At 45.7% G+C, this 19,579-nt stretch overlaps 1 protein-coding gene across 1 annotated transcript; it reads left to right on the top strand.

Annotated features, from left to right (window-relative positions):
* The first annotated feature begins 873 nt into the window (after positions 1-873).
* Them4 (thioesterase superfamily member 4) lies at positions 874-17,768 on the top strand. The gene is made up of 6 exons (XM_045138524.1): positions 874-956; positions 6,059-6,245; positions 8,775-8,931; positions 10,156-10,266; positions 14,707-14,831; positions 17,209-17,768. The coding sequence occupies exons 1-6, from the start codon at positions 882-884 to the stop codon at positions 17,274-17,276; spliced, it is 723 nt and encodes a 240-aa protein (XP_044994459.1). The 5' UTR covers positions 874-881; the 3' UTR covers positions 17,277-17,768.
* The last annotated feature ends 1,811 nt before the right edge of the window (positions 17,769-19,579 follow it).

Raw genomic sequence — 19,579 nt, 5'->3', positions numbered from 1 at the left:
GCCAGGAGGGAGGGCAGGCAGGGAGACAGAGGCAGAGCAACTGACAAAGTTTTACAAGCTATTAACTATTAGAGGAAGTTGTCTGAGCTCAGGTCTTAACAGTAAAGCTAGGAATGAACAAGCCAGTCGTCAATCCACACACACTCCAAATGTCCTTACATTCTCTCTTTGAAAAAGCCTGATCTAGTGAGTGACTTTCAGCTGTGACCTGGGCCAACAGGGTCCTCGCTGTAAATGAACTTTCAAGCACGTGTGGATGGCTGAGGAGCAGGGAAACAGAACACGTTGTCTTTATTATTTTATTATTTTTATGAAGAGAGAACGAATGGGTGCGCCAAGGGGCTCTTGTTCCTGCAAACTCCAGATGCAAACACCACTTTGTACATGCGGCTTTACACGGGTGCTGGGGAATCGAACCCCGCCCGGGGCTGGTAGGCCTTGCAAGCTAATGCCTTTTACCTCTCATCCATCTCCAGGCTGCAAGTCAACTCCAGCAAGCTATCCCCCGCCTACATATTCTGTTCACACCCACTCCAGTCCTCCCGAGGGCCTCTGTCTTCCGCGGGATGGAGAGCGAACTTCCTGGGACGAGGATCATTGAATCTGTTAGAAAAGACGGGAAGGATTAACGGTCAATCCTTCACCGGCCACCGGGGCGGCAACCGCGGGACGCCCAATCGGGCAGAAAGTCTTCCGGAACGCAAGGGAGGAGGTCCTGAAGTCGCCGGGGTGGGATTCGGAGAACCCAGCCTCGCCGGCTGACGCACGAGGCTCCGCCCCCTGGCTGGCGCACGAGGCTCCGCCCCCCTGGCTGGCGCACGAGGCTCCGCCCCTGGCGCCGCTCCTTATCATAGGGCGAGCGCCGTGCTGGACCAAGGAGCATGTTGAGGGGCTGCGCTGCTCGTCTGCGCCTGCGCGCCCTCGGGCCCGGTCCGGCGGGCCCCGGGACCGTGTGGGTGAGTGCGGCACGAGAGCGGAGGGAGGCTCCGGTGCTGCGGAGGGACGGGAGCCTTCTGAATCTACTAAGGATACCGTAACGGTTAAAACAAGGGAGGGGCTGGAAGGATGGCTTAGAGGTTAAGGCGCTTGTCTGTGAAACCTAAGAACCCCGGTTCGATTCCCCAAACCCTGTGTAAGGCAAATGTCTTTAGTTCATTTGCAGTGGTCCATTTGCTCTCTCTGTCTCTCTCTCTCCCTCAAATAAATAATTTTTTTTAAATAAGATAAAACTCACGTGACAGAGTTGGCCTCTGAACCTAGGAAGTCTGCAGTCATCACAACAGCCCCCTGGTTCGTCCCGGTGGACTGTGCCCTGTCTTACTACTTTTTTTTTTTAAGATTTATTTTTATTTATTAGAAACAGAGAGAAGGAGAGAGTAAGAATGGGCATGCCAGGGCCTCTAGCCACAGCAGACTAACTGCAGATGGATGCGCCACCATGTGCATCTGGCTTACGTGGGACCTGGAGAACCAAACCTGAGTCCTTAGGCTTCGCAGGCAAGCGTCTTAACCGCTCAGCTCTCGCCCCAGCCCGGACCTGCCTTATTTCAGAGAATGACAACCAATCAGGAAGAGGCTCCTGATTGGCAGATGTCAATGATGCCCTCACTGGTTTAGTTTCATCACCTTTAAGGTTTATAGGACTGTAGGATAACGCAAAGAAAGTGTTTTAAGCCGGGCATAATGGTGCAGGCCTTTAATCCCAGCACTCAGGAGGCAGAAGTAGTAGGATCGTCGAGAGTTCGAGGCCAGCCTGAGACTACAGAGTGAATTGCAGGTCAGCCTGGGCTAGAGCAAGATTCTACCTGGAAAAAGAAAGAAAAAGAAAATGCCTGCTCCCTGGCTTGTTTCATTCATGTAATCAGTTAATACTTTTGACTTGAACTTCAACAATATTCCAGGCATTACTGGCCACTGGTGATAAGTAAGATTGGTATTAAAACAGTTGAAGAAAAAAGCAAATCTTTCAAGGAGCTTAAAGTCGATTTGGGAGAATTGGGTCAAATTGCCAAATTAAGGTGTGCATGTACAATGTGGTAAATCACTAGGGAGCACAGGAAAGAACAGCTCTGTGTGGATCAAGACTGAAGGAAGACTCCAGTAATTAGGTGAGTGTGGTGTCTATATTAAGCTCTTGTAGCTTCCTACTATAAAGTATAGGCTGAGGTGTACTGTAGCTCTGAGATCAACCCCTAGCACCATAAAAGAAAAGAAAAACTTAAAAAGAATAACGAGTACAAATTGGTTATTAATCATGTACCATCTTGCCCACTGGAACAGAAAATGTCTTGTGCTGATTTTACAACAAAGATGAATTAGTTCTTTAATTACATATTGGTGCCTGGAAGTCTCTGCTGAAAAGATGTAAGTCTTTGTTACCTTTATAAGTCATGTGGTCTGTTTGGGTACTTAATCTTAAAAGGAGACACATTAAAAAAGTTACAGCTTTTCTTTTTAAAAATATTTTCTTTTTATTTATTTATTAGAGAAAGAAGCAGGTAGTCAGAGAGAGAAAGAGCTCCTGTGCCTCCAGCCACTGTAAATGGACTCCAGATGTGTGTGCCACCTTGTGCATCTGGTTACATGGGTCCTGGGGAATCAAACCTGGGCCCTTGGGCTTTGCAAGCAACACCTTAATCACTAAGCCAGCTCTCCAGACTTTTTTTTTTTTTTTTTTTTTGAGATAGAGTCTCACTCTAGCCCAGGCTGACCTGAAGTTCACTATGTAGTTTCAGGGTGACCTTGAACTCATGGCGATCTTCCTACCTCTGCCTCCCGAGTGATTTGAGAGAGAAAGAAGCTGGTAGAGGTAGAGAGAGGTTACAACTTTTCTTACCAGTCCAACTGTTATAAATGTGTAACTAAAGATCAAACATAACCTTTCCTCTATTTAGAACAAAAGGTAACAATTATCCCTAGCTTCCCCACAGGCACTCTGTGCTGTGAACCTATAATAAGCGTCTCTTAGTTCTCACCTCTTTGAACTGAAACCTGCACTGTTTCCCTACAACATTGGAGTCTCCACCTAGGGAAGTCAATTCAACATACCCAGAAGTAAACTGAGTAATTCCACTCCTGTTTGCTCTCTCTGGTCCAGACATGCACACCAACAAAACCTTCCTCTCCTAACCACATCAGTCTTGGATGCCACAAACTCAGCAATCATCCAGGACGCGTCTGCCTTCCCTTTCCTATAGTCAGCTACTCCCTGTTTCCCTTGCTTCTAGTGCTAAATTTCTCTTGAAACTTTTCTTGTTTTAGACTGGAGAGATGGCTTAGCTGTTAAGATGCTTGCCTGCAAGGCCAAAGGACCCAGGTTTGATTCCCCAGGACCCACATAAACAAATGCACAAGGTGGCACATGCATCTTGAGTGCATTTGCAGTGGCCGGAGACCCTGGCATGCCTGTTCTCTCTCTCTCTCTCTTTTTTCTTCTCATTCCTCTGTGCTTAGCTCAGATTTAGACCATAACTGACCTGAACCTTTATGGAAACTTGCACTAACCTTACACTTACCCTAACCTTTTCTTCTCACCATTTTAACTCCTCCTTTATGCTAGATGAAGCATTCTAAAACCTGTATTCTTGTCATGAGGGAAAAGGTGTTTCAGTATCCATGCCTTCACGATTCTTTACAGACTTCTCCCCCCCCCCTTTTTTTTCTTTTTTTGGTTTTTCCAGATAGGGTCTTACTTTAGCCCAGGCTGACCTCCAGAGTACTGAGATTAAAGGTCCATCTCACCACACCTAGCCAGACTCCCTTTATTTATTTATTTATTTATTTATTTATTTATTTATTTATTTATTGGTTTTCCAAGGTAGGGTCTCACTTTAGTTCAGGCTGACCTGGAATTCACTATGTAGTCTCGGGGTGGCCTCGAACTCACGGCAGTGCTCCTACCTCTACCTCCTGAGTGCTGGGATGAAAGGCGTGCACCACCATGGCCGGCCAGCCTCCCTTTTTAAGTAGCTTCATCCTAAGTAATAACATCTATGACCTGACAAATATGATATAACAAGTCTATATTATAGAAATATATAATATATAGAGAACAATGATAATATTTTAAAACACATGTATCTTTGTCCTAGAGCCACTTGGGCACTAGTCTTTGGAATCGTTAAAGATGAAATCTCAGCCCCTCCCTAGGGCCACCGGGTTTCTGTGGTGTGATCACTCTTTTTTTAAGAGAGAACAAGAGCCAGAGAATGGGCTGAGCCCGACCAATTGAACTCCAGACGCTTGCGCCACCTAGTGGGCATGTGCAACCTTGCACTTGTATCACTTTTAAGTCTGGCTTATGTGGGACCTGAAGAGTCGAACATGGGTCCTTAGGCTTTGCAAGCAAGCACCTTAACCACTAAACCATCTCTCCAGCCCGCTCTTCTTTTTTTTTTTCCCAGCCTCCATGTTAGCTGTTCTCCTTTGTATTGCATAATTCTTTTTTAGTTTAATGGGGGGGGGAGAATTGGCACACTAGGGTTTACAGCCACCATAATCAAACTGCAGACATGTGCACCATCTTATGCACATGTGTGACCTTACACACTTGCATTACATTGTGCACCTGGCTTACATGGGACCTGGAGAGTTGAATATGGGTCCCTAGGCTTTGCAGGCAAGCGCCCTGACCACTAAGCCCTGTCTCTAGCCCTGCATACTTCTTTCATGCTGTCTTTGCCTACAGCAGCTTCTATTTCTAATTCATTGAACCTCAGCCCCAGGAAATCACTTCATGATTCTGAAGTGTTCTGGAATGCACCCCTCTGCGTCTCTGTGTACTTCCTTGGTGGTATTTTCCACATCTGAGGCGGACACTTGAAGCCATGGCCTTTGTCTTACTTGTCCTTGGCAAAGAGCCAGGGCATGTAATAGAACTCAAGAAAGCTTATTGGGGCTACAGAGGTGGCTCTGCAATTAAAGCACTTATCTGCACAGCCTAACAACCCAGGGTCAGTTTCCCATGTAAAGTACCCATGTAAAGCCAGATGCACAAGGTAAGCCGGGCGTGGTGGCGCACGCCTTTAGTCCCAGCACTCGGGAGGCAGAGGTAGGAGGATTGCCATGAGTTTGAGGTCACCCTGAGACTACACAGTGAATTCCAGGTCAGGTCAGCTTGGGCTACATCAAGACCCTACTTTGGAAAAAAAAAAAAATTCACAAGGTAGCTCATGTGTCTGGAGTTCATTTGCAGTGGCTAGAGGCTGTGGTGCACCCATTCTCTCCCTCTCTCTCAAATTAAAAAAAACAATATATGGGGTTTTGGGGGGTGGTTTTTTTTTTTTTGGTTCTTCAAGGTAGGGTCTCACTCTAGCCCAGGCTGACCTGGAATTCACTATGTAGTCTGAGGGTGTCCTCGAACTCATAGTAATCCTCCTACCTCTGCCTCCCGAGTGTTGGGATTAAAGGCGTGCGCCACCACGCCCAGCTCAAATAAAATATTTTTAAAGTTTAAAAAAACTGTTTCATGCCTCCTTGCTCTTGCGCGCAGTGTCTGTTTACGTTCACTGCTCTTTCCAGCCGCCGCTCTCTGCTTGAGTGAGGCACATCCCAGTGGAAGCATCCAGTGCGGGTAAACAACTCCCTTGTGTTCTGTGCCCTGTGCTTATCCCATGGTGGGCTTTGCATAGTGTCTGTCACCTCTCTCTCTCTAGTGGCTTATTCAGTGTTACTGTGACCTCTGCTAGGAGGTAGCCGGAAGATGTTGGGAACTCCCCCTCTACCCCTGAGGTAGGGTCTCACTCTAGCTCATGCTGACCTGGAATTCACTATGTAGTCTCAGGGTGGCCTCGAATGCACAGCAATCCTCCTACCTCTGCCTCCCAAGTGCTGGGATTAACAGTGTTCACCACCACACCTGGCTTTTTGGGACAGTTCTCTACCTTCTGTCAGTCTACTGTTTCTCCCAAGGAGGCTGGCCCAGTTTTTCCCCAAGGTTCCCTTCCATTTTGAAATGTGAGTCTCCTGTCTGGCGAGAAGAAACGCAGCAAGATGGTCTTAGAAACTGATCACAAATTCTGTGAAGTAATCCACCCCTCCTCTCTTCTCTGTCTTGTAGAGGTCGTTTTCTTCTGAAAAAGACATTCATAAGGACTATGCTGTCCCCAACCCCACCTGGAGTGAGGACTTAAGACTCCTGTATGAGCAGTTCATGAAGAAGTGTGAAGACGGCTCCTGGGAGCGGTTGCCTTCTTATAGGCAACACCCGGCTGGAGGATGTTCAGACTTCCAAGCCCGTCATCTTGGTAGGAACAGCCACTTTACTGTGAATACTATTTGAGCAGCCAGTATAAAACTAAGAACAGATTGAAGCAGAATGAGGGCTTTGTGCTTGTCTTACTTGGAAGATCTCATCTCATCGTCTGGTCAGCGTTGGTGGAGGTCGCCGGTGTCTTCTGGAGCCGGGCAGCACAGGAACCGTCTTAACTCCTAAGCCACTTTCCTCTCTGCTGTACTATGCTACTGTCCCTAATTCTGAGAGTTTTTGGGCTGGCCCTCCAAATTATTTCTTTACTTAGCAACTGCTTGAATGCAGGTAGTGTGCACATTTCTTTGCCACTTGTGCGAAGTCTAAAACAAAGAAGGTTCTCTGCTCCCACGAGGCTCGTAGCCTAAGTACAAGGCATCCTCCCCCATGCATCCCACTTCTGGATTGTCTCATCCCCTGTCCTTGTTCAATGTTTTTAAAATATTTATTTGAGAGAGAGAATGGGCGCACCAGGGCCTCCAGCCATTGCAAATGAACTCCAGATGCATGCGCCCTCTTGTGCATCTGGCTTACATGGGTCCTGGAGAGTCGAACTGGATCGTTTGGCTTTGCAGGCAAACACCTTAACCGCTAAGCCTTCTCTCCAGCCCCCTGTTCAATATTTTTAATACTTTTTGTTTACTCGTGTATATGTGTGTGTGTCCATCCCAGAGTCTCTTGTCACTGCAAACTCACTCCCGCATCTGCCTTTACGTGGGTCTTAGATAATTAAACCCAGGCTGTGAGGCTTTGCAAGCAAGTGCCGTTAACCTCTGAGCCATCTACCCAGCCCTTTTTTTTTAAATGTAAATTCAGTAGAAACAAACAAGACAATTCCATCATAATAGCCTGCGAAAGAAAGCTAAGAATAGAATATTGCCTTTTTTGTTTTGTTTTGTTCCCTGAGGTAGGGTCTCGCTGTAGCTCAGGCTGACCTGGAATTCACTGTATAGTCTCAGGGTGGCCTCAAACTCATGCTGATCCTCCTACCTCTGCCTCCCTAGTGCTGGGATTAAAGGTGTGCGCCACCATGCACCTTTTTAAATGGATATTAAAGGAAACATTCCTTACCTTACAGCTGTAGCATTCCATCTTTTTATAAAGTTTTGTTTATTTTTGAGAGAGATAGAGAATGGGTGTGCAAGGGCCTCTAGCAACTGTAAATGAACTCCAAATGCATGCACCACCTTGTGCATCTGGATTACATAGGGACTGGCAAATTGAACCTGGGTCATTAGGCTTTGCAGACAAATGCCTTAACCGCTAAGCCATCTCCCCAGCTCTAAGTCTTCCATCTTTAATTTTAATTTTATTTATTTGAGAGAAAGAGAGAAAGGGTGTACCAGGGCCTCTAGCCATTGAAAATGAACTCCAAGACACAAATGCTACCTTATGGATCTGCCTTGCATCTGGGTACTGGGGAATTAAACCTGGGTCTTTAGGCTTCACAGGCAAGCACCTTAACTGATAAGCCATTCCCAGCCCCAAGCCTTCCACCTATTATTTTGAAGTGACCTATGGGTGAGATTCAACCCAGAATCCCAACTTTCACACAGTTGTATAAGTTAAAATTATGAACAAGCGCATTGGTACTTAGCCAACATATATGTAAGATGCTGTTTCTTTTCTGATTATAACCCACTAATCTGATTTCATGAACCCTGATGCTTCTACCCTCTGTGTGGGGACTCACTGGACTGAACTGGCCCTGTTTCTGATTCAGTATAATAGGTTAAATTCATGTCTATCAGGAAAACCATTTCCTTATTATTGGATTATACATTTTCTTTAATCTCATTGAAACCATACTTGCTCCAAGAAGAATTTCTACCTGTACACAGCCAGTTCTGTTTACTGTTATCATTTATCTACTCATTTTATTTATTCTTTTATTTTTCTTTTTAAAGAATCCTCATCATCCACCTCCAGCCTGAAAAAGCTAGAATGAGTCTAACACAAATCTTTTTTTTTAATTTTATTATTTTTTTTATTTTTATTAACATTTTCCATGATTATAAAAAAGAAATCCCATGGTAATTCCCTCCCTCCCCACCAAATCTTTTTTTTTAACTATTTTATTTATTTATTGAGAGATAGGAAGAGACAGAAAGAAGTAGTATAGGCATGCCAGAGCCTCCAACACTGAAAACCAGCTCCAGATGCATGCATCATGTGCATTTGGCTTACATGGGTTGTGGGGAATTGAACCTCAGTCCTTTGGGTTTGCAGGCAAGTGCATTAACTGCTAAGCCACTTCTCCAGCCCATTTATCTACTAAGTTTTTGATTGCCAATGTGTGGGTGGGTATTTTGCCTTAGTTTTACATGTGTTTATTCTGTGGAACATAGTGGAATTGGTAATTCCACTAGGGCACAGATCTTACATTCTGTTTCTTGTGACCCTCTCAATCTCTTCTACTTTTTACCCAGCTGAAACTTTTAAGAGTCATTCATCAATTTCAACACATTCGTAGCTGTCATGACATTTCTCTCACCTATCCATTTCCATGTACCTCATGTCCCTACAGACCCCAGCGCTACGAAAGAACTAAAGTCCCGGGCCCGGCTCTTCACCCGAAGCTTTGAGGATGGCCTGGGCTTCGAGTACGTGATGTTCTGTAACGATGCTGAGAAAAGGGTGGTGTGCATTCTTCAAGGAGGTCCCCACCTGCAAGGAATGCCTGGGTAAGGGTGACAGCCTCGCCGTGTGTAGCTGAAAGAGTTATCTCCTGACGACTTCACATATCCAGGGATTACAAAGAAGGCTTTAAAATGACCATATATAGCCGGGCATTGGTGATGCAACCTTTTAATCCCAGCACTCGGGAGGCAGAGAGTTCGAGGCCACCCTGAGACTCCATAGTGAATTCCAGGACAGCCTAGGCTAGAGCGAGACTCTACCTTGAGAAATCAAGAAAAAATTGCTTTTTGTTCATTTTTTTAAAATTTTTTTTATTTATTTGAGAGTGACAGACACAGCGAGAAAGGCAGAGAGAGAGAGAGAGAGAGAATGGGCGCACCAGGGCCTCCAGCCACTGCAAACGAACTCCAGATGCATGCGCTCCTTGTGCATCTGGCTAATGTGGGTCTTGGGAAATTGAGGCCCAAACCAATGATATATAATTTATTATAAGGTGATAGAGTATAATTTGATAGAATATCATTACCCTGTAGCACTGAGCACTGGCAAGATCATAGTGATGAGTCCTAACTCTTTTCCTTCTACTTATCTGCATTTGCTAAACATTTTTTTAAGGTAGGGTCTCTCTCTAGCCCAGGATGACCTGAAATTCACTATGGAGTTTCAGGGATCCTTCTACCTCTGCTTCCCAAGCGCTGGGATTAAAGGCGTATGCTACCACGCCCAGCTTCCTAAACTTTTAAATGATGAGTATGGATGGTTTGTTTAATTAATAACACATAGCGTTTCTGGGCTGGAGAGATGGCTTAGTGGTTAAGGCATCTGCCTGCAAAGCCAAAGGATCCCAGTTCAACTCTCCAGGACCCACATAATCCACTTGCACAAGGGGGCGCATGCATCTGGAGTTCTTTTGCAGTGGCTGGAGGCCCTGGTATGCCCATTGTCTGTCTGTCTGTCTGTCTCTCTCTCTCTCTCAAATAAATAAATAAAATATTTTTTAAAATAGTGTTTCTATGTTATATTTTAGCTTTCTATGTGCTATGATCTGATTACTATTAAGTTCCAGTTTTATTACAAGTGCCTAAGAGCACCCTATTATGCTCTGGACAAAGTTAGAGAAGGTGTTTTTTTGTTTTACATTCGCTGCTCTGAACATGAACTAAGTGGACTTCTCCCAAGTCATTGTAGGAAGATACTTGAATAATTTCTATCCTGCAAGGCTGCCTGAGCTTCTGAAAACATCTCTCTTTCTCTACTGTTGTAACTAGACTCTTCCATGGAGGCGCCATATTAACGATCATTGACGCAACTGCTGGTATGTGCGCAAAGAGAATCGGAAAAGTTGTCCTGACTGCCAACCTCAACGTTAATTTTAAAAGGTAAATTCATGATAATTCTTCTCGTTGGGTGTCACCAGTCAGACTCATAGCAACAGGTTCTGAGGACACTGCGCTCGTGCCCTCCCAAAGGAAATTAGTTAGCATGGGAGAAACAGGACCACCAGGAAGCCGCCACAACTAAGCTCTCAAAAGGGTAACGTCAGGGCTGGAAGGAGGGCCTAATGGTTAAAGCGTTTTCCTGCTAAGCCAAAGGACCCAGAGTCGATTCCCCAGGACCAACACTAGCCAGATGCACAAGGGGCGCACGCATCTGGAGTTCATTTGCAGTGGCTGGAGGCCCTGGCATGCCCATTCTTTCTCCCTCCCTCCCTCTCTCTCTCTCTCTCTTTCTCTGTCAAATAAATAAGTGAAAATAAAAATAAAAGGGTAAGCCAGGTGTGGTGGTGCACGCCTTTAATCCCAGCACTCGGGAGGCAGAGGTAGGAAGAGCGCCATGAGGTCGAGGCCACCCCGAGACAACACAGTTAATGCCAGGTCAGCCTGGGCTAGAATGAGACTCCCTACCTTGAAAAACCAAAAACATAAATAAATAAAAGACCTAAAACGTAGGCTGGGCGTGGTGATGCACACATTTAGTCCCAGCACTCAGGAGGCAGAGGTAGCAGGATCGCTGTGAATTTGAGGCCACCCTGAGACTCCATAGTGAATTTCAGGTCAGCCTGAACTAGAGTGAGACCCTACCTCGAAAAATAAAAAATAAAAAATCCAATAGTATCTGGGTGGGACCCACCATTCAATACATAGAAGCTTCAAAAAACTCCACACATGGGCTGGAGAGATGGCTTAGCTGTTAAGGCGCTTGCCTGCAAAGCCAAAGGACCTTGGTTCAATTCCCCAGGTTCCACATGAGCCAGATGCACAAGGGGACGCACACATCTGGAGCTTGTTTGCAGTGGTTGGAGGCCCTGGCCCACCCATTCTCTTTCTCTGTGTGTGTGTCTGCCTCTTTCCCTCTCTCATTCCTTCAAATAAATAAATAAAATCTAAAAATATTTATAGTTTAAAAAAAAAAAACTTCACACAGAGAAATAGAAGAACAGTAGGTAAGTTTGGTATTCACCAAGATAGAATTCAGCAGATCCTCAACCGCACAGCTGTAGCCACCCCCCACCCACGCCACCCCACCCCCCACCCCTCCCACCCCCATCAGACAAAATAGCCTGGGTTCTGACAGGGAGCAGAAAGCTGTGCGCGGAACAAAGTGTAAGAACTGAGGCTTCAGTCAATGAGGTACCACAAAACAGAGCATTTCAGTTACAAGACACCCCCTTTCAAATACCGCAGAGTTGTAGGACTTACGCAGCCATGTTTCACAGATTACGGGTTTATTTACTTTTTTTTTTTTTTTTCAAGGTACGGTCTCACTCTAGCTCAAGTTGACCTGGAATTCACTATGTAGTTTCAGGGTGGCCTCGAACTCTTGGCGATCCTGCTACCTCTGCCTCCTGAGTGCTGGGATTAAAGGTGTGCACTACTACACACCGCTGTGTTGGTTTTTTATTATTGTTGCTTTTTTGCTTTTCGAGGTAGGGTCTCACTCTAGCCCAGGCTGACCTGGAATTCACTATGGAGTCTCAGGGTGGCCTCGAACTCTCTGCAATCCTCCTACCTCTGCCTCCTCAGTGCTGGCATTAAAACTATAGCTCAGGCTGGCCTTGAACTCACAAGAATTCTCTTACCTCAGCTTCCCAAGTATTGGGATTGTAGATGTGCGCCACCACACCTGACTAACTTTTTTATATGGAATATTTATAATTTTCTACTTAAAAGATTTTTTTTTTGTTTTCAAGGTAGGGTCTCGTTCGACCCTAGGCTGACCTGGAATTCACCATGTAGTCTCAGGGTGGCCTCAAACTCATGGTGATCCTCCTGTTCTCTGCCTCCCAAGTGCTAGGATTAAAGGCATGCACCACCACAGTGGGCTTCAGTGTTATATTAACATGAAAATATATAGAGAGAGTTTTAGCTGCATGTGATAGAACACACCTGTTTAATCAGGACTCAGGAGGCTGAGGCAGAAGGATAACAAGTTGGATGCCAGACTTGGGTATATAGCAAGTTCAAGGTCAAACTGAGCTACATAGACCTGGTGTCAAAAACCCAAGATCTGGGAGATGGGAAGGGGGCTCAACAGAAGTTAATGAGAAGGGATTATGATCAAAATATATACTCCTAGCACTCAGGAGGCAGAAGCAGGATTTCCATGAGTTCGAGGCTACCTTGAGACTAGTTATTGACCCCAGTTCAAGGCTCAATTCCCCAGGACCCACGTTCGCCAGATGCACAAGGGGGCGCACGCATCTGGAGTTCGTTTGTAGTGGCTGGAGGCCCTGGTGCGCCCATTCTCTCTCTCTCTCTCTGCCTCTTTCTCTCTCTGTCTGTTGCTGTCAAAAAAAAAAAAAAAAAAAAAGCAGTGCAGGATAGGTAGAGATGGCTTCGTGGCTAAAGTGCTTGCTCGCAAGCCTGACGGCCCAGGTTTGAATCCCCAGTACCCATATAAAGCCAGAAGCACAAGGTGACACAAGTATCTGGAGTTTGCTAGCAGTTTCTGGAGGCCCTGGTGTGCCCCCAACCCCTCTCCTTGCAAATAATAATAATAAAAAGTAAGAATAATTGTTTAAAAAGAAAGAAAGGGATTGTTCTTTAAACACACATGAAAGTGAACCGAGGGGCTGGGAAGGAGGCTCAGTGGGTAGGGGTGCTTGCTTGCAAAGCCTGCTGGCCCGGTTCAGTGCTGCAGCACCTACGTAAGACCCTGGTCCACCCAGGCACACACTTCTTCTCGCTCTCCTTCTCAAAATAATAAATAAATAAATAAAATATATTTAAAAGAAAGTGAACAGAACGTAGAGCTAAGATATCCTGATGAGACGATGCTAGTGAAGGCCAAAGTCTTTTCTCTGGTTTTATTTAGATTCAGAGTCTAGGGAATGACCCCACCTTGTGGACAGTGTGTGTAGAAAGGGTTCACTGCTGCTTGAGGACTGAAAAAGCAAGAGGAGTGAAAGTAAATTCCTATACCTGGAAAGCACAGAAATTACTCTCTAAATACTTACCCACTGCCCTCATTTAAAGCGGAGCTTGGCTAGTGTTCTGTAAGAGAAAAGGAGGAGTGAGGTTGCTGTGGGTTTTGCTGCGGGAATGCCCAACCTTTGGGCATTGCACCTCCGCGTTGTCACCAGCAAGGTTCGCCCTGGTGAGCCACACACTCAAGTTGCCAACAAAAACAGCGTCTTCAGTAAGTTTACAGTGTTGTGTTGGGCTTCACTCCTAGCCCGCCTGGGCCAGACGTGGGCCTTGGACACAGGCTGGACACCTACAGTCTAGGTTGCTTTTCTTTTTTTTTTCTTTTTTTTTTTTTTTTTTTTTTTGGTTTTTGTTTTTTCAAGGTAGGGTCTCACTCTAGTTCAGGCTGACCTGGAATTCACTCTGCATTCTCAAGCTTCTCTTTTTGTATATACCTTTCAGATCCCTTCAACAGTCATGTGGTAATTGATTTTACATTCCAGAAGCTTATTCCTCAGAAATGCCCAATTAAATCATATTCTGTGGTTTTCACTAAAAATTCAAAGCTGTGGCCGCACATGGTGACACACGCCTTTAATCCCAGCACTTGGTAGGCAGAGGTAGGGGGATCGTCGTGAGTTTGAGGCCAGCCTGAGACTCCATAGTGAATCCCAGGTCAGCCTGGGCTACAGGGAGACCCTACCTCGGGGCGGGGAGAGTTCAAAGCTGTGGCAGGCTCCTGTAATCCCAGTGCACCTCCTGTGAGGAGGAGGTGGAGACTGGAGAAGGTCCCAGAAGCCGGCAGGAGTGATGCAGACCAGACCCTGCCTCAAGTGAGGCAGAAGAACACCGCCCTGGAAGTTGTTCTCTGACACCCCCACGCACCCCCACTTACATACGACATGCATGCTTACATACGAACTTATTTATTTGATAGTGAGAGGAAGAGAGAGATGGGCACATCAGGGCCTGCAACCACTGCAGATGAACTCCAGATTCATGCGCCCCCTTGTGCATCTGGCTTATATGTGGGTCCTGGAGAATCAAACTGGGATCCTTTGGCTTTGCAGGCAAGTGTGTTAACCGCTAAGCCATTCCTCCAGCCCCCATACATATGATTTTTCAGTGAGCGTGTGTATGCATGTGTGAGTGTGTACATACCTGTCTGGCCTTACATGAACTTCCACCCTGTAGTGTACCCGATCATCCTGAATATTACATATCTGTAATAAAAACTGACCTGTAATCCCAGCGCTCTGGGAGGCAGAGGTAGGAGGATCGCTGTGAGTTTGAGGCCACCCTCAGATGACATAGTGAATTCCAGGGCAGCCTGGGCTAGAGCGAGGCTCTACCTTGAAAAACAAAAAAAAAGTAAGTAAAAACTGGCTTTCCTTGTTCTCTTTTCTTCTGCAGACCTATCCCCCTTTGTTCAGTCGTTGTGCTAAATGCCCAGTTGGAAAAAGCTGAAGGAAGGAAGTTTTTTGTCAGCTGCACTGTCCACAGTGGAGACGGGAGGACCTTACACACGGAGGCCACAAGTAAGAAGCCGCCTCTCTCTGGGGCTGGGGTGGGCTGGTCAGCTCAAGGTCAGCCTGGGCTGGAGTGAGACCCTACTTTGGGGGTAACAAAAAAGGTTTGAGGAATATTGTGGTGCCAGTGATAAGAATAAAAAAGCTATCTCAAGTAGAGGGAGTGATCTCACTAATGGATATTAAATGAAAACCACAAAATGTAGGAGAGCAAATGGCATGTTATCAAAGTGTACAAAACAGTGGACAGGTTCTTCCCATCTCCTCCCCTTGCATCTTCCTCCTTCCTTGATAATTTATTGAGTTTTCATGTGGAGCTGGGTGGGATGAAGCCAGGGGTGAGGGGAAGCCCTCCAGAGAAGGCGCCACCACGGTGTCAGAGCCTGAGGGGAGTGAGGAGGGCAGTGGCCACCACGGCAGCGTCAGAGCCCAGAGAAAGCAAGGAGCCTCCCATGGGACGCAGCAGCAGGGCTGGGCCACGTTCGCGTTATCTGAGATGGAGGTAAGGAAAGAGAGACGCTAGAAGAATCTTGTGCTTACATGGAAATTAGACCGAGTCGATGTTTTTCTATAAGCTTAAAATTATTTCAAAATAAAAAGTACACAAGACCATCATAAGAGGAGGAAAAGGTCATGACATCAAAATAAAAGACTGATTGAGATGGGGAGGGGATATGATGGAGAATGGAATTTCAAAGGGGAAAGTGGGGGGAGGGAGGGTATTACCATGGGATATTTTTTATAATCATGGAAGATATTAATAAAAATTGAACAAAAGCCGGGTGTGGTGGCGCACGCCTTTAATCCCAGTACTCGGGAGGCAGAGGTAGGAGGGTCATTGTGAGTTTGAGGCCACCCTGAGACTACATAGTGAATTCCAGGTTAGCCTGAGCTAGAGTGAGACCCTACCTCAAAAAAACAACAACAACAAAAAAAAATGAACAAAAAAAATAAAAAATAAAAATAAAGTAGTAAATAGGAGGGAGAAAAATACATGCATGTATTTGCGTGTATATAGACTATCACATGAAATTTTCACATGACTGACTTCTGGAAAGGGGCTGGGAAAATTGGGAGAGAAACTCTCCTGTATGTGTGCCCTTTGTACCTTCTGAGAATTGGTTATGTGAATGAACAACCAGGAAAAGAGCAAAACCCTATGGGGTCCAGAAACTTGTAACAATGGTTTAGCACTTAAGGTGCTTGCCTATGAAACATAAGTACCCAGGTTCGATTTCCCAGCACCCATGTAAGCCAGATGCACGAGGTGGCGCATGTGCCTGGAGTTTGTTTGCAGTAGCTGGACAGCCAGGCATGCCCATTCTCACTCTATCTGCCTTTAATTTTTTGTTTTTTTTTTTTTTTTTAGAGAGGCAGAGAGAGAATTGGTGCACCAGGGCCTTGGCTGCTGAAATTGAACTCCAGATGCTTGTGCCACCTAGTGAGCATGTGGGACCCTGCACTTGCCTCACCTTTTTTGTGCATCTGGCTTAGGTGGGATCTGGAGAGTTGAACATGGGTCCTTTAACCATTAAGCCATGTCTCCAGCCCTGGTTTTTATTTATTAATTTATTTTTAAATATACTTTATTTACTTCAACTTTGCAGGCAAACGCCTTAACCACTATGCCATCTCTCCAGCCTTAAAGTTATTTTTTTGTTTTGGTTTTTTTTGGGGGGGTTTTGTTTTTGTTTTTTTTTTTGAGGTAGGGTCTCACTCTAGCTCAGGCTAACCTGGAATATTCACTAGTCTCAGAGTGGCCTCAAACTCACAATGATCCTCCTACCTCTGCCTCCCAAGTGCTGGGATTAAAGGCGTGTACCACCATGCCTGGCTCCTAAAGTTATTCTTTTTTTCTTTTTTTTTTAATTTTTATTAGCATTTTCCATGATTATAAAAAAATCCCATGGGATGGGCTGGAGAGATGGCTTAGCGGTTAAGCGCTTGCCTGTGAAGCCTAAGGACCCCGGTTCAAGGCTCGGTTCCCCAGGTCCCACGTTAGCCAGATGCACAAGGGGGCGCACGCATCTGGAGTTCGTTTGCAGAGTCTGGAAGCCCTGGCACGCCCATTCTCTCTCTCTCCCTCTATCTGTCTTTCTCTCTGTGTCTGTCACTCTCAAATAAATAAATAAATAAAATTAAAAAAAAAATCCCATGGTAATTCCCTCCCTCCCACACACACACTTTCCCCTTTGAAATTCCATTCGCCATCATATTACCTCCCCATCGCAATCATTGCTAAAGTTACTCTTAATCAGTCTGAGGAATGAGAGTGGCAGGTAACTGGAGGGCAGATCTGACTAAATGTCTGTCTGTAGTGGTCTTCAGATCCAAGGCAGTTGACTTATAATCATCTGTTTTTTTGTTTTATGTTTTTTTGGTTTAGGCTTATTTATAAAGCCAGTTCATAATGAACATAAAACAGCTTCTGGTGACTTCCACAACACTCTGTAAGAGGCTCTTCCTCACCCAGAAGTAGCACTGTCTCTGCCTGCCTCGCTCACCGTCCCCGAGACCCCACGACAAGCCTGCCTGACTGATTCTTCAGGACAGCCTTGGAAATACTCCTGAGGCTCACTGTCCACCCTCTCAACTTTCTAACAAGGAACAACACTCCCTACAAGAGTATCAGCAATCCTGGGATGTATCTGAATAAACAGACCTGTCTCTGGCCACAGTAGGAGACAGCTTGTTCCTGTGGGAATGGATGTCTCAGAACCTCTGGGGTTCTAGGAGTTAAACCACTGTGCCATTTTTAACTCACACTGTGCTATTTCCTGGACTTTATCAGCAATGTAGTCTGTCATCGCTAGAAGGAGATGTGGCAGTCAGGTTCGCATTGCGGACAGAAATCACCAGACCAAGAGCAGCTTTTGGAGGAAAAAAACGGGTTTATTTTGGTTTACAGACTCAAGGAGATGCTCCATGGTGGCAGGGGAAAATGACAGCATGACTGGATGGTGGACATCACCCCCTGACCAACATAAGGTGGACCATAGCAACAGGAAGGTGTTGGCACAGGGAAACTGTATCACACCCATAAGCCCACCACCACCAACACACTCCCTCCAGGAGGCTTCAATTTCCAATGGCCATCAGCTGAGGAGACCAGCATTCAGAACACCTAAGTTTATGAGGGACCCCTGAATCAAACCACAGCGGAATGGCAATTTCCTAGGACTGTAACAACGTACCACAACTGGGTGGCCTAAGCTAATAAAACTAATTCAGTGCCGGAGACCAGAAATACAAAATGACCAGATTAGCAAGGCCTTGCACCTTCTGAAGATCCAAGGGCAGGAACTGTTTCTTGCCTCCCACAAGAAAGCCTTTGGCATTGCTTGGTTTGTTTTCAAAATAAAATACAGTATGAATTATAGGAAAATAGGACCTCAATATATATTCTTTTTTTGGGGTTTTATTTTTTTCTGTTTTTTTGTTTTGTTTTGTTTTTCTTTTTCGAGGTAGGGTCTCACTCTAGCCCAGGCTGACCTGGAATTCACTATGGAATCTCAGGGTGGCCTTGAACTCACAGAGATCCTGCTACCTCTGCCTCCCAAGTGCTGGGATTAAAGGCGTGCACCACCACGCCCGGCTCAATATACATTCTTTTTTTTTAATATTTGATTTTTATTTATTTAACAGAGAGAGAGAAAGAGAGAGGGAGGGAGGGAGAGAGAGAGAGACAATGAGAATGGGCACACCAGGGCCTCCAGCCACTGCAAACGAACTCCAGACACATGTGGGTCCTGGGGAATCGCACCTCGGTCCTTTGGCTTTGCAGGCAAACGCCTTAACCGCTAAGCCATATCTCCAGCCTTCAATATACATTCTTTTTTTTTTTTAATTTTATTTATTTGAGAGCGACAGACACAGAGAGAAAGACAGATAGAGGGAGAGAGAGAGAATGGGTGCGCCAGGGCTTCCAGCCTCTGCAAACGAACTCTAGACGCATGCACCCCCTTGTGCATCTGGCTAACGTGGGACCTGGGGAACTGAGCCTCGAACCGGGGTCCTTAGGCTTCACAGGCAAGCGCTTAACCGCTAAGCCATCTCTCCAGCCCTCAATATACATTCTTAAGAGGACACAATTCAACCCCTAAAAGAGCCTCAGACAAGACTAAATTGAGAGGCTGGAGAGATTGCTCAATCGTTACAGGCACTTGCTTGCAATTCTTGCCAGCCTGGGTTTGATTCCCCAATAAAGCCAGATGCACAAAGTGGTGCATACACCTGGAGTTTATTTGCAGTGGCAAGAGATGTTGGTGTAGCTGGGCGTGGTAGCACATGCCTTTAATCCCAGCACGTGGGAGGCAGAGGTACGAGGATCACCATGAGTTGGAGGCCACCCTGAGACTACATAGTGAAGACTACACAGGGCTAGAGTGAGACCCTACCTCCAAAAAGAAAGAGAGATGCTTATGTGTATTTTCTTTCTCCCTCCTTTCCCTCCTCATCCACTTCCAAATAGTAAAATATTTTTAAAAGGAAAACGCCCATTCTATCTGTCTCTATCTCCCCCGCAAATAAATAAATAAATTTTAAGGGTCACCCTGAGACTACACGGGAAATTCCAGGACAGCCTGGGCTAGAGTGAGACCCTACCTCAGAAAACCAAACGATAAAAAAAATTGTGACTCGCGCTCCTTGGTAAGAGAAACCTCGACTATGCTGGTCACCTGTTCTCTTGAGGGAGCCATAAAGCCCACAATCCTGAAAGTCAAGGTTTGTCTGCTTTGCCACCACATTTGCCTAAC

The sequence above is a fragment of the Jaculus jaculus genome, chromosome 19 (genome assembly GCF_020740685.1).
Source record: "Jaculus jaculus isolate mJacJac1 chromosome 19, mJacJac1.mat.Y.cur, whole genome shotgun sequence".
In the NCBI taxonomy this organism is placed as follows: domain Eukaryota; kingdom Metazoa; phylum Chordata; class Mammalia; order Rodentia; family Dipodidae; genus Jaculus; species Jaculus jaculus.
This window is presented reverse-complemented; position numbering and strand designations above follow the sequence as displayed.

Coding starts and splice junctions, on each gene's coding strand:
- Them4 (XM_045138524.1), top strand. CDS start 882: ATGTTGAGGGGCTGCGCTGCTCGTCTGCGCCTGCGCGCCCTCGGGCCC. Junction 957..6,058: donor CGGGCCCCGGGACCGTGTGG/GTGAGTGCGGCA, acceptor TCTGTCTTGTAG/AGGTCGTTTTCTTCTGAAAA. Junction 8,932..10,155: donor CACCTGCAAGGAATGCCTGG/GTAAGGGTGACA, acceptor TGTTGTAACTAG/ACTCTTCCATGGAGGCGCCA.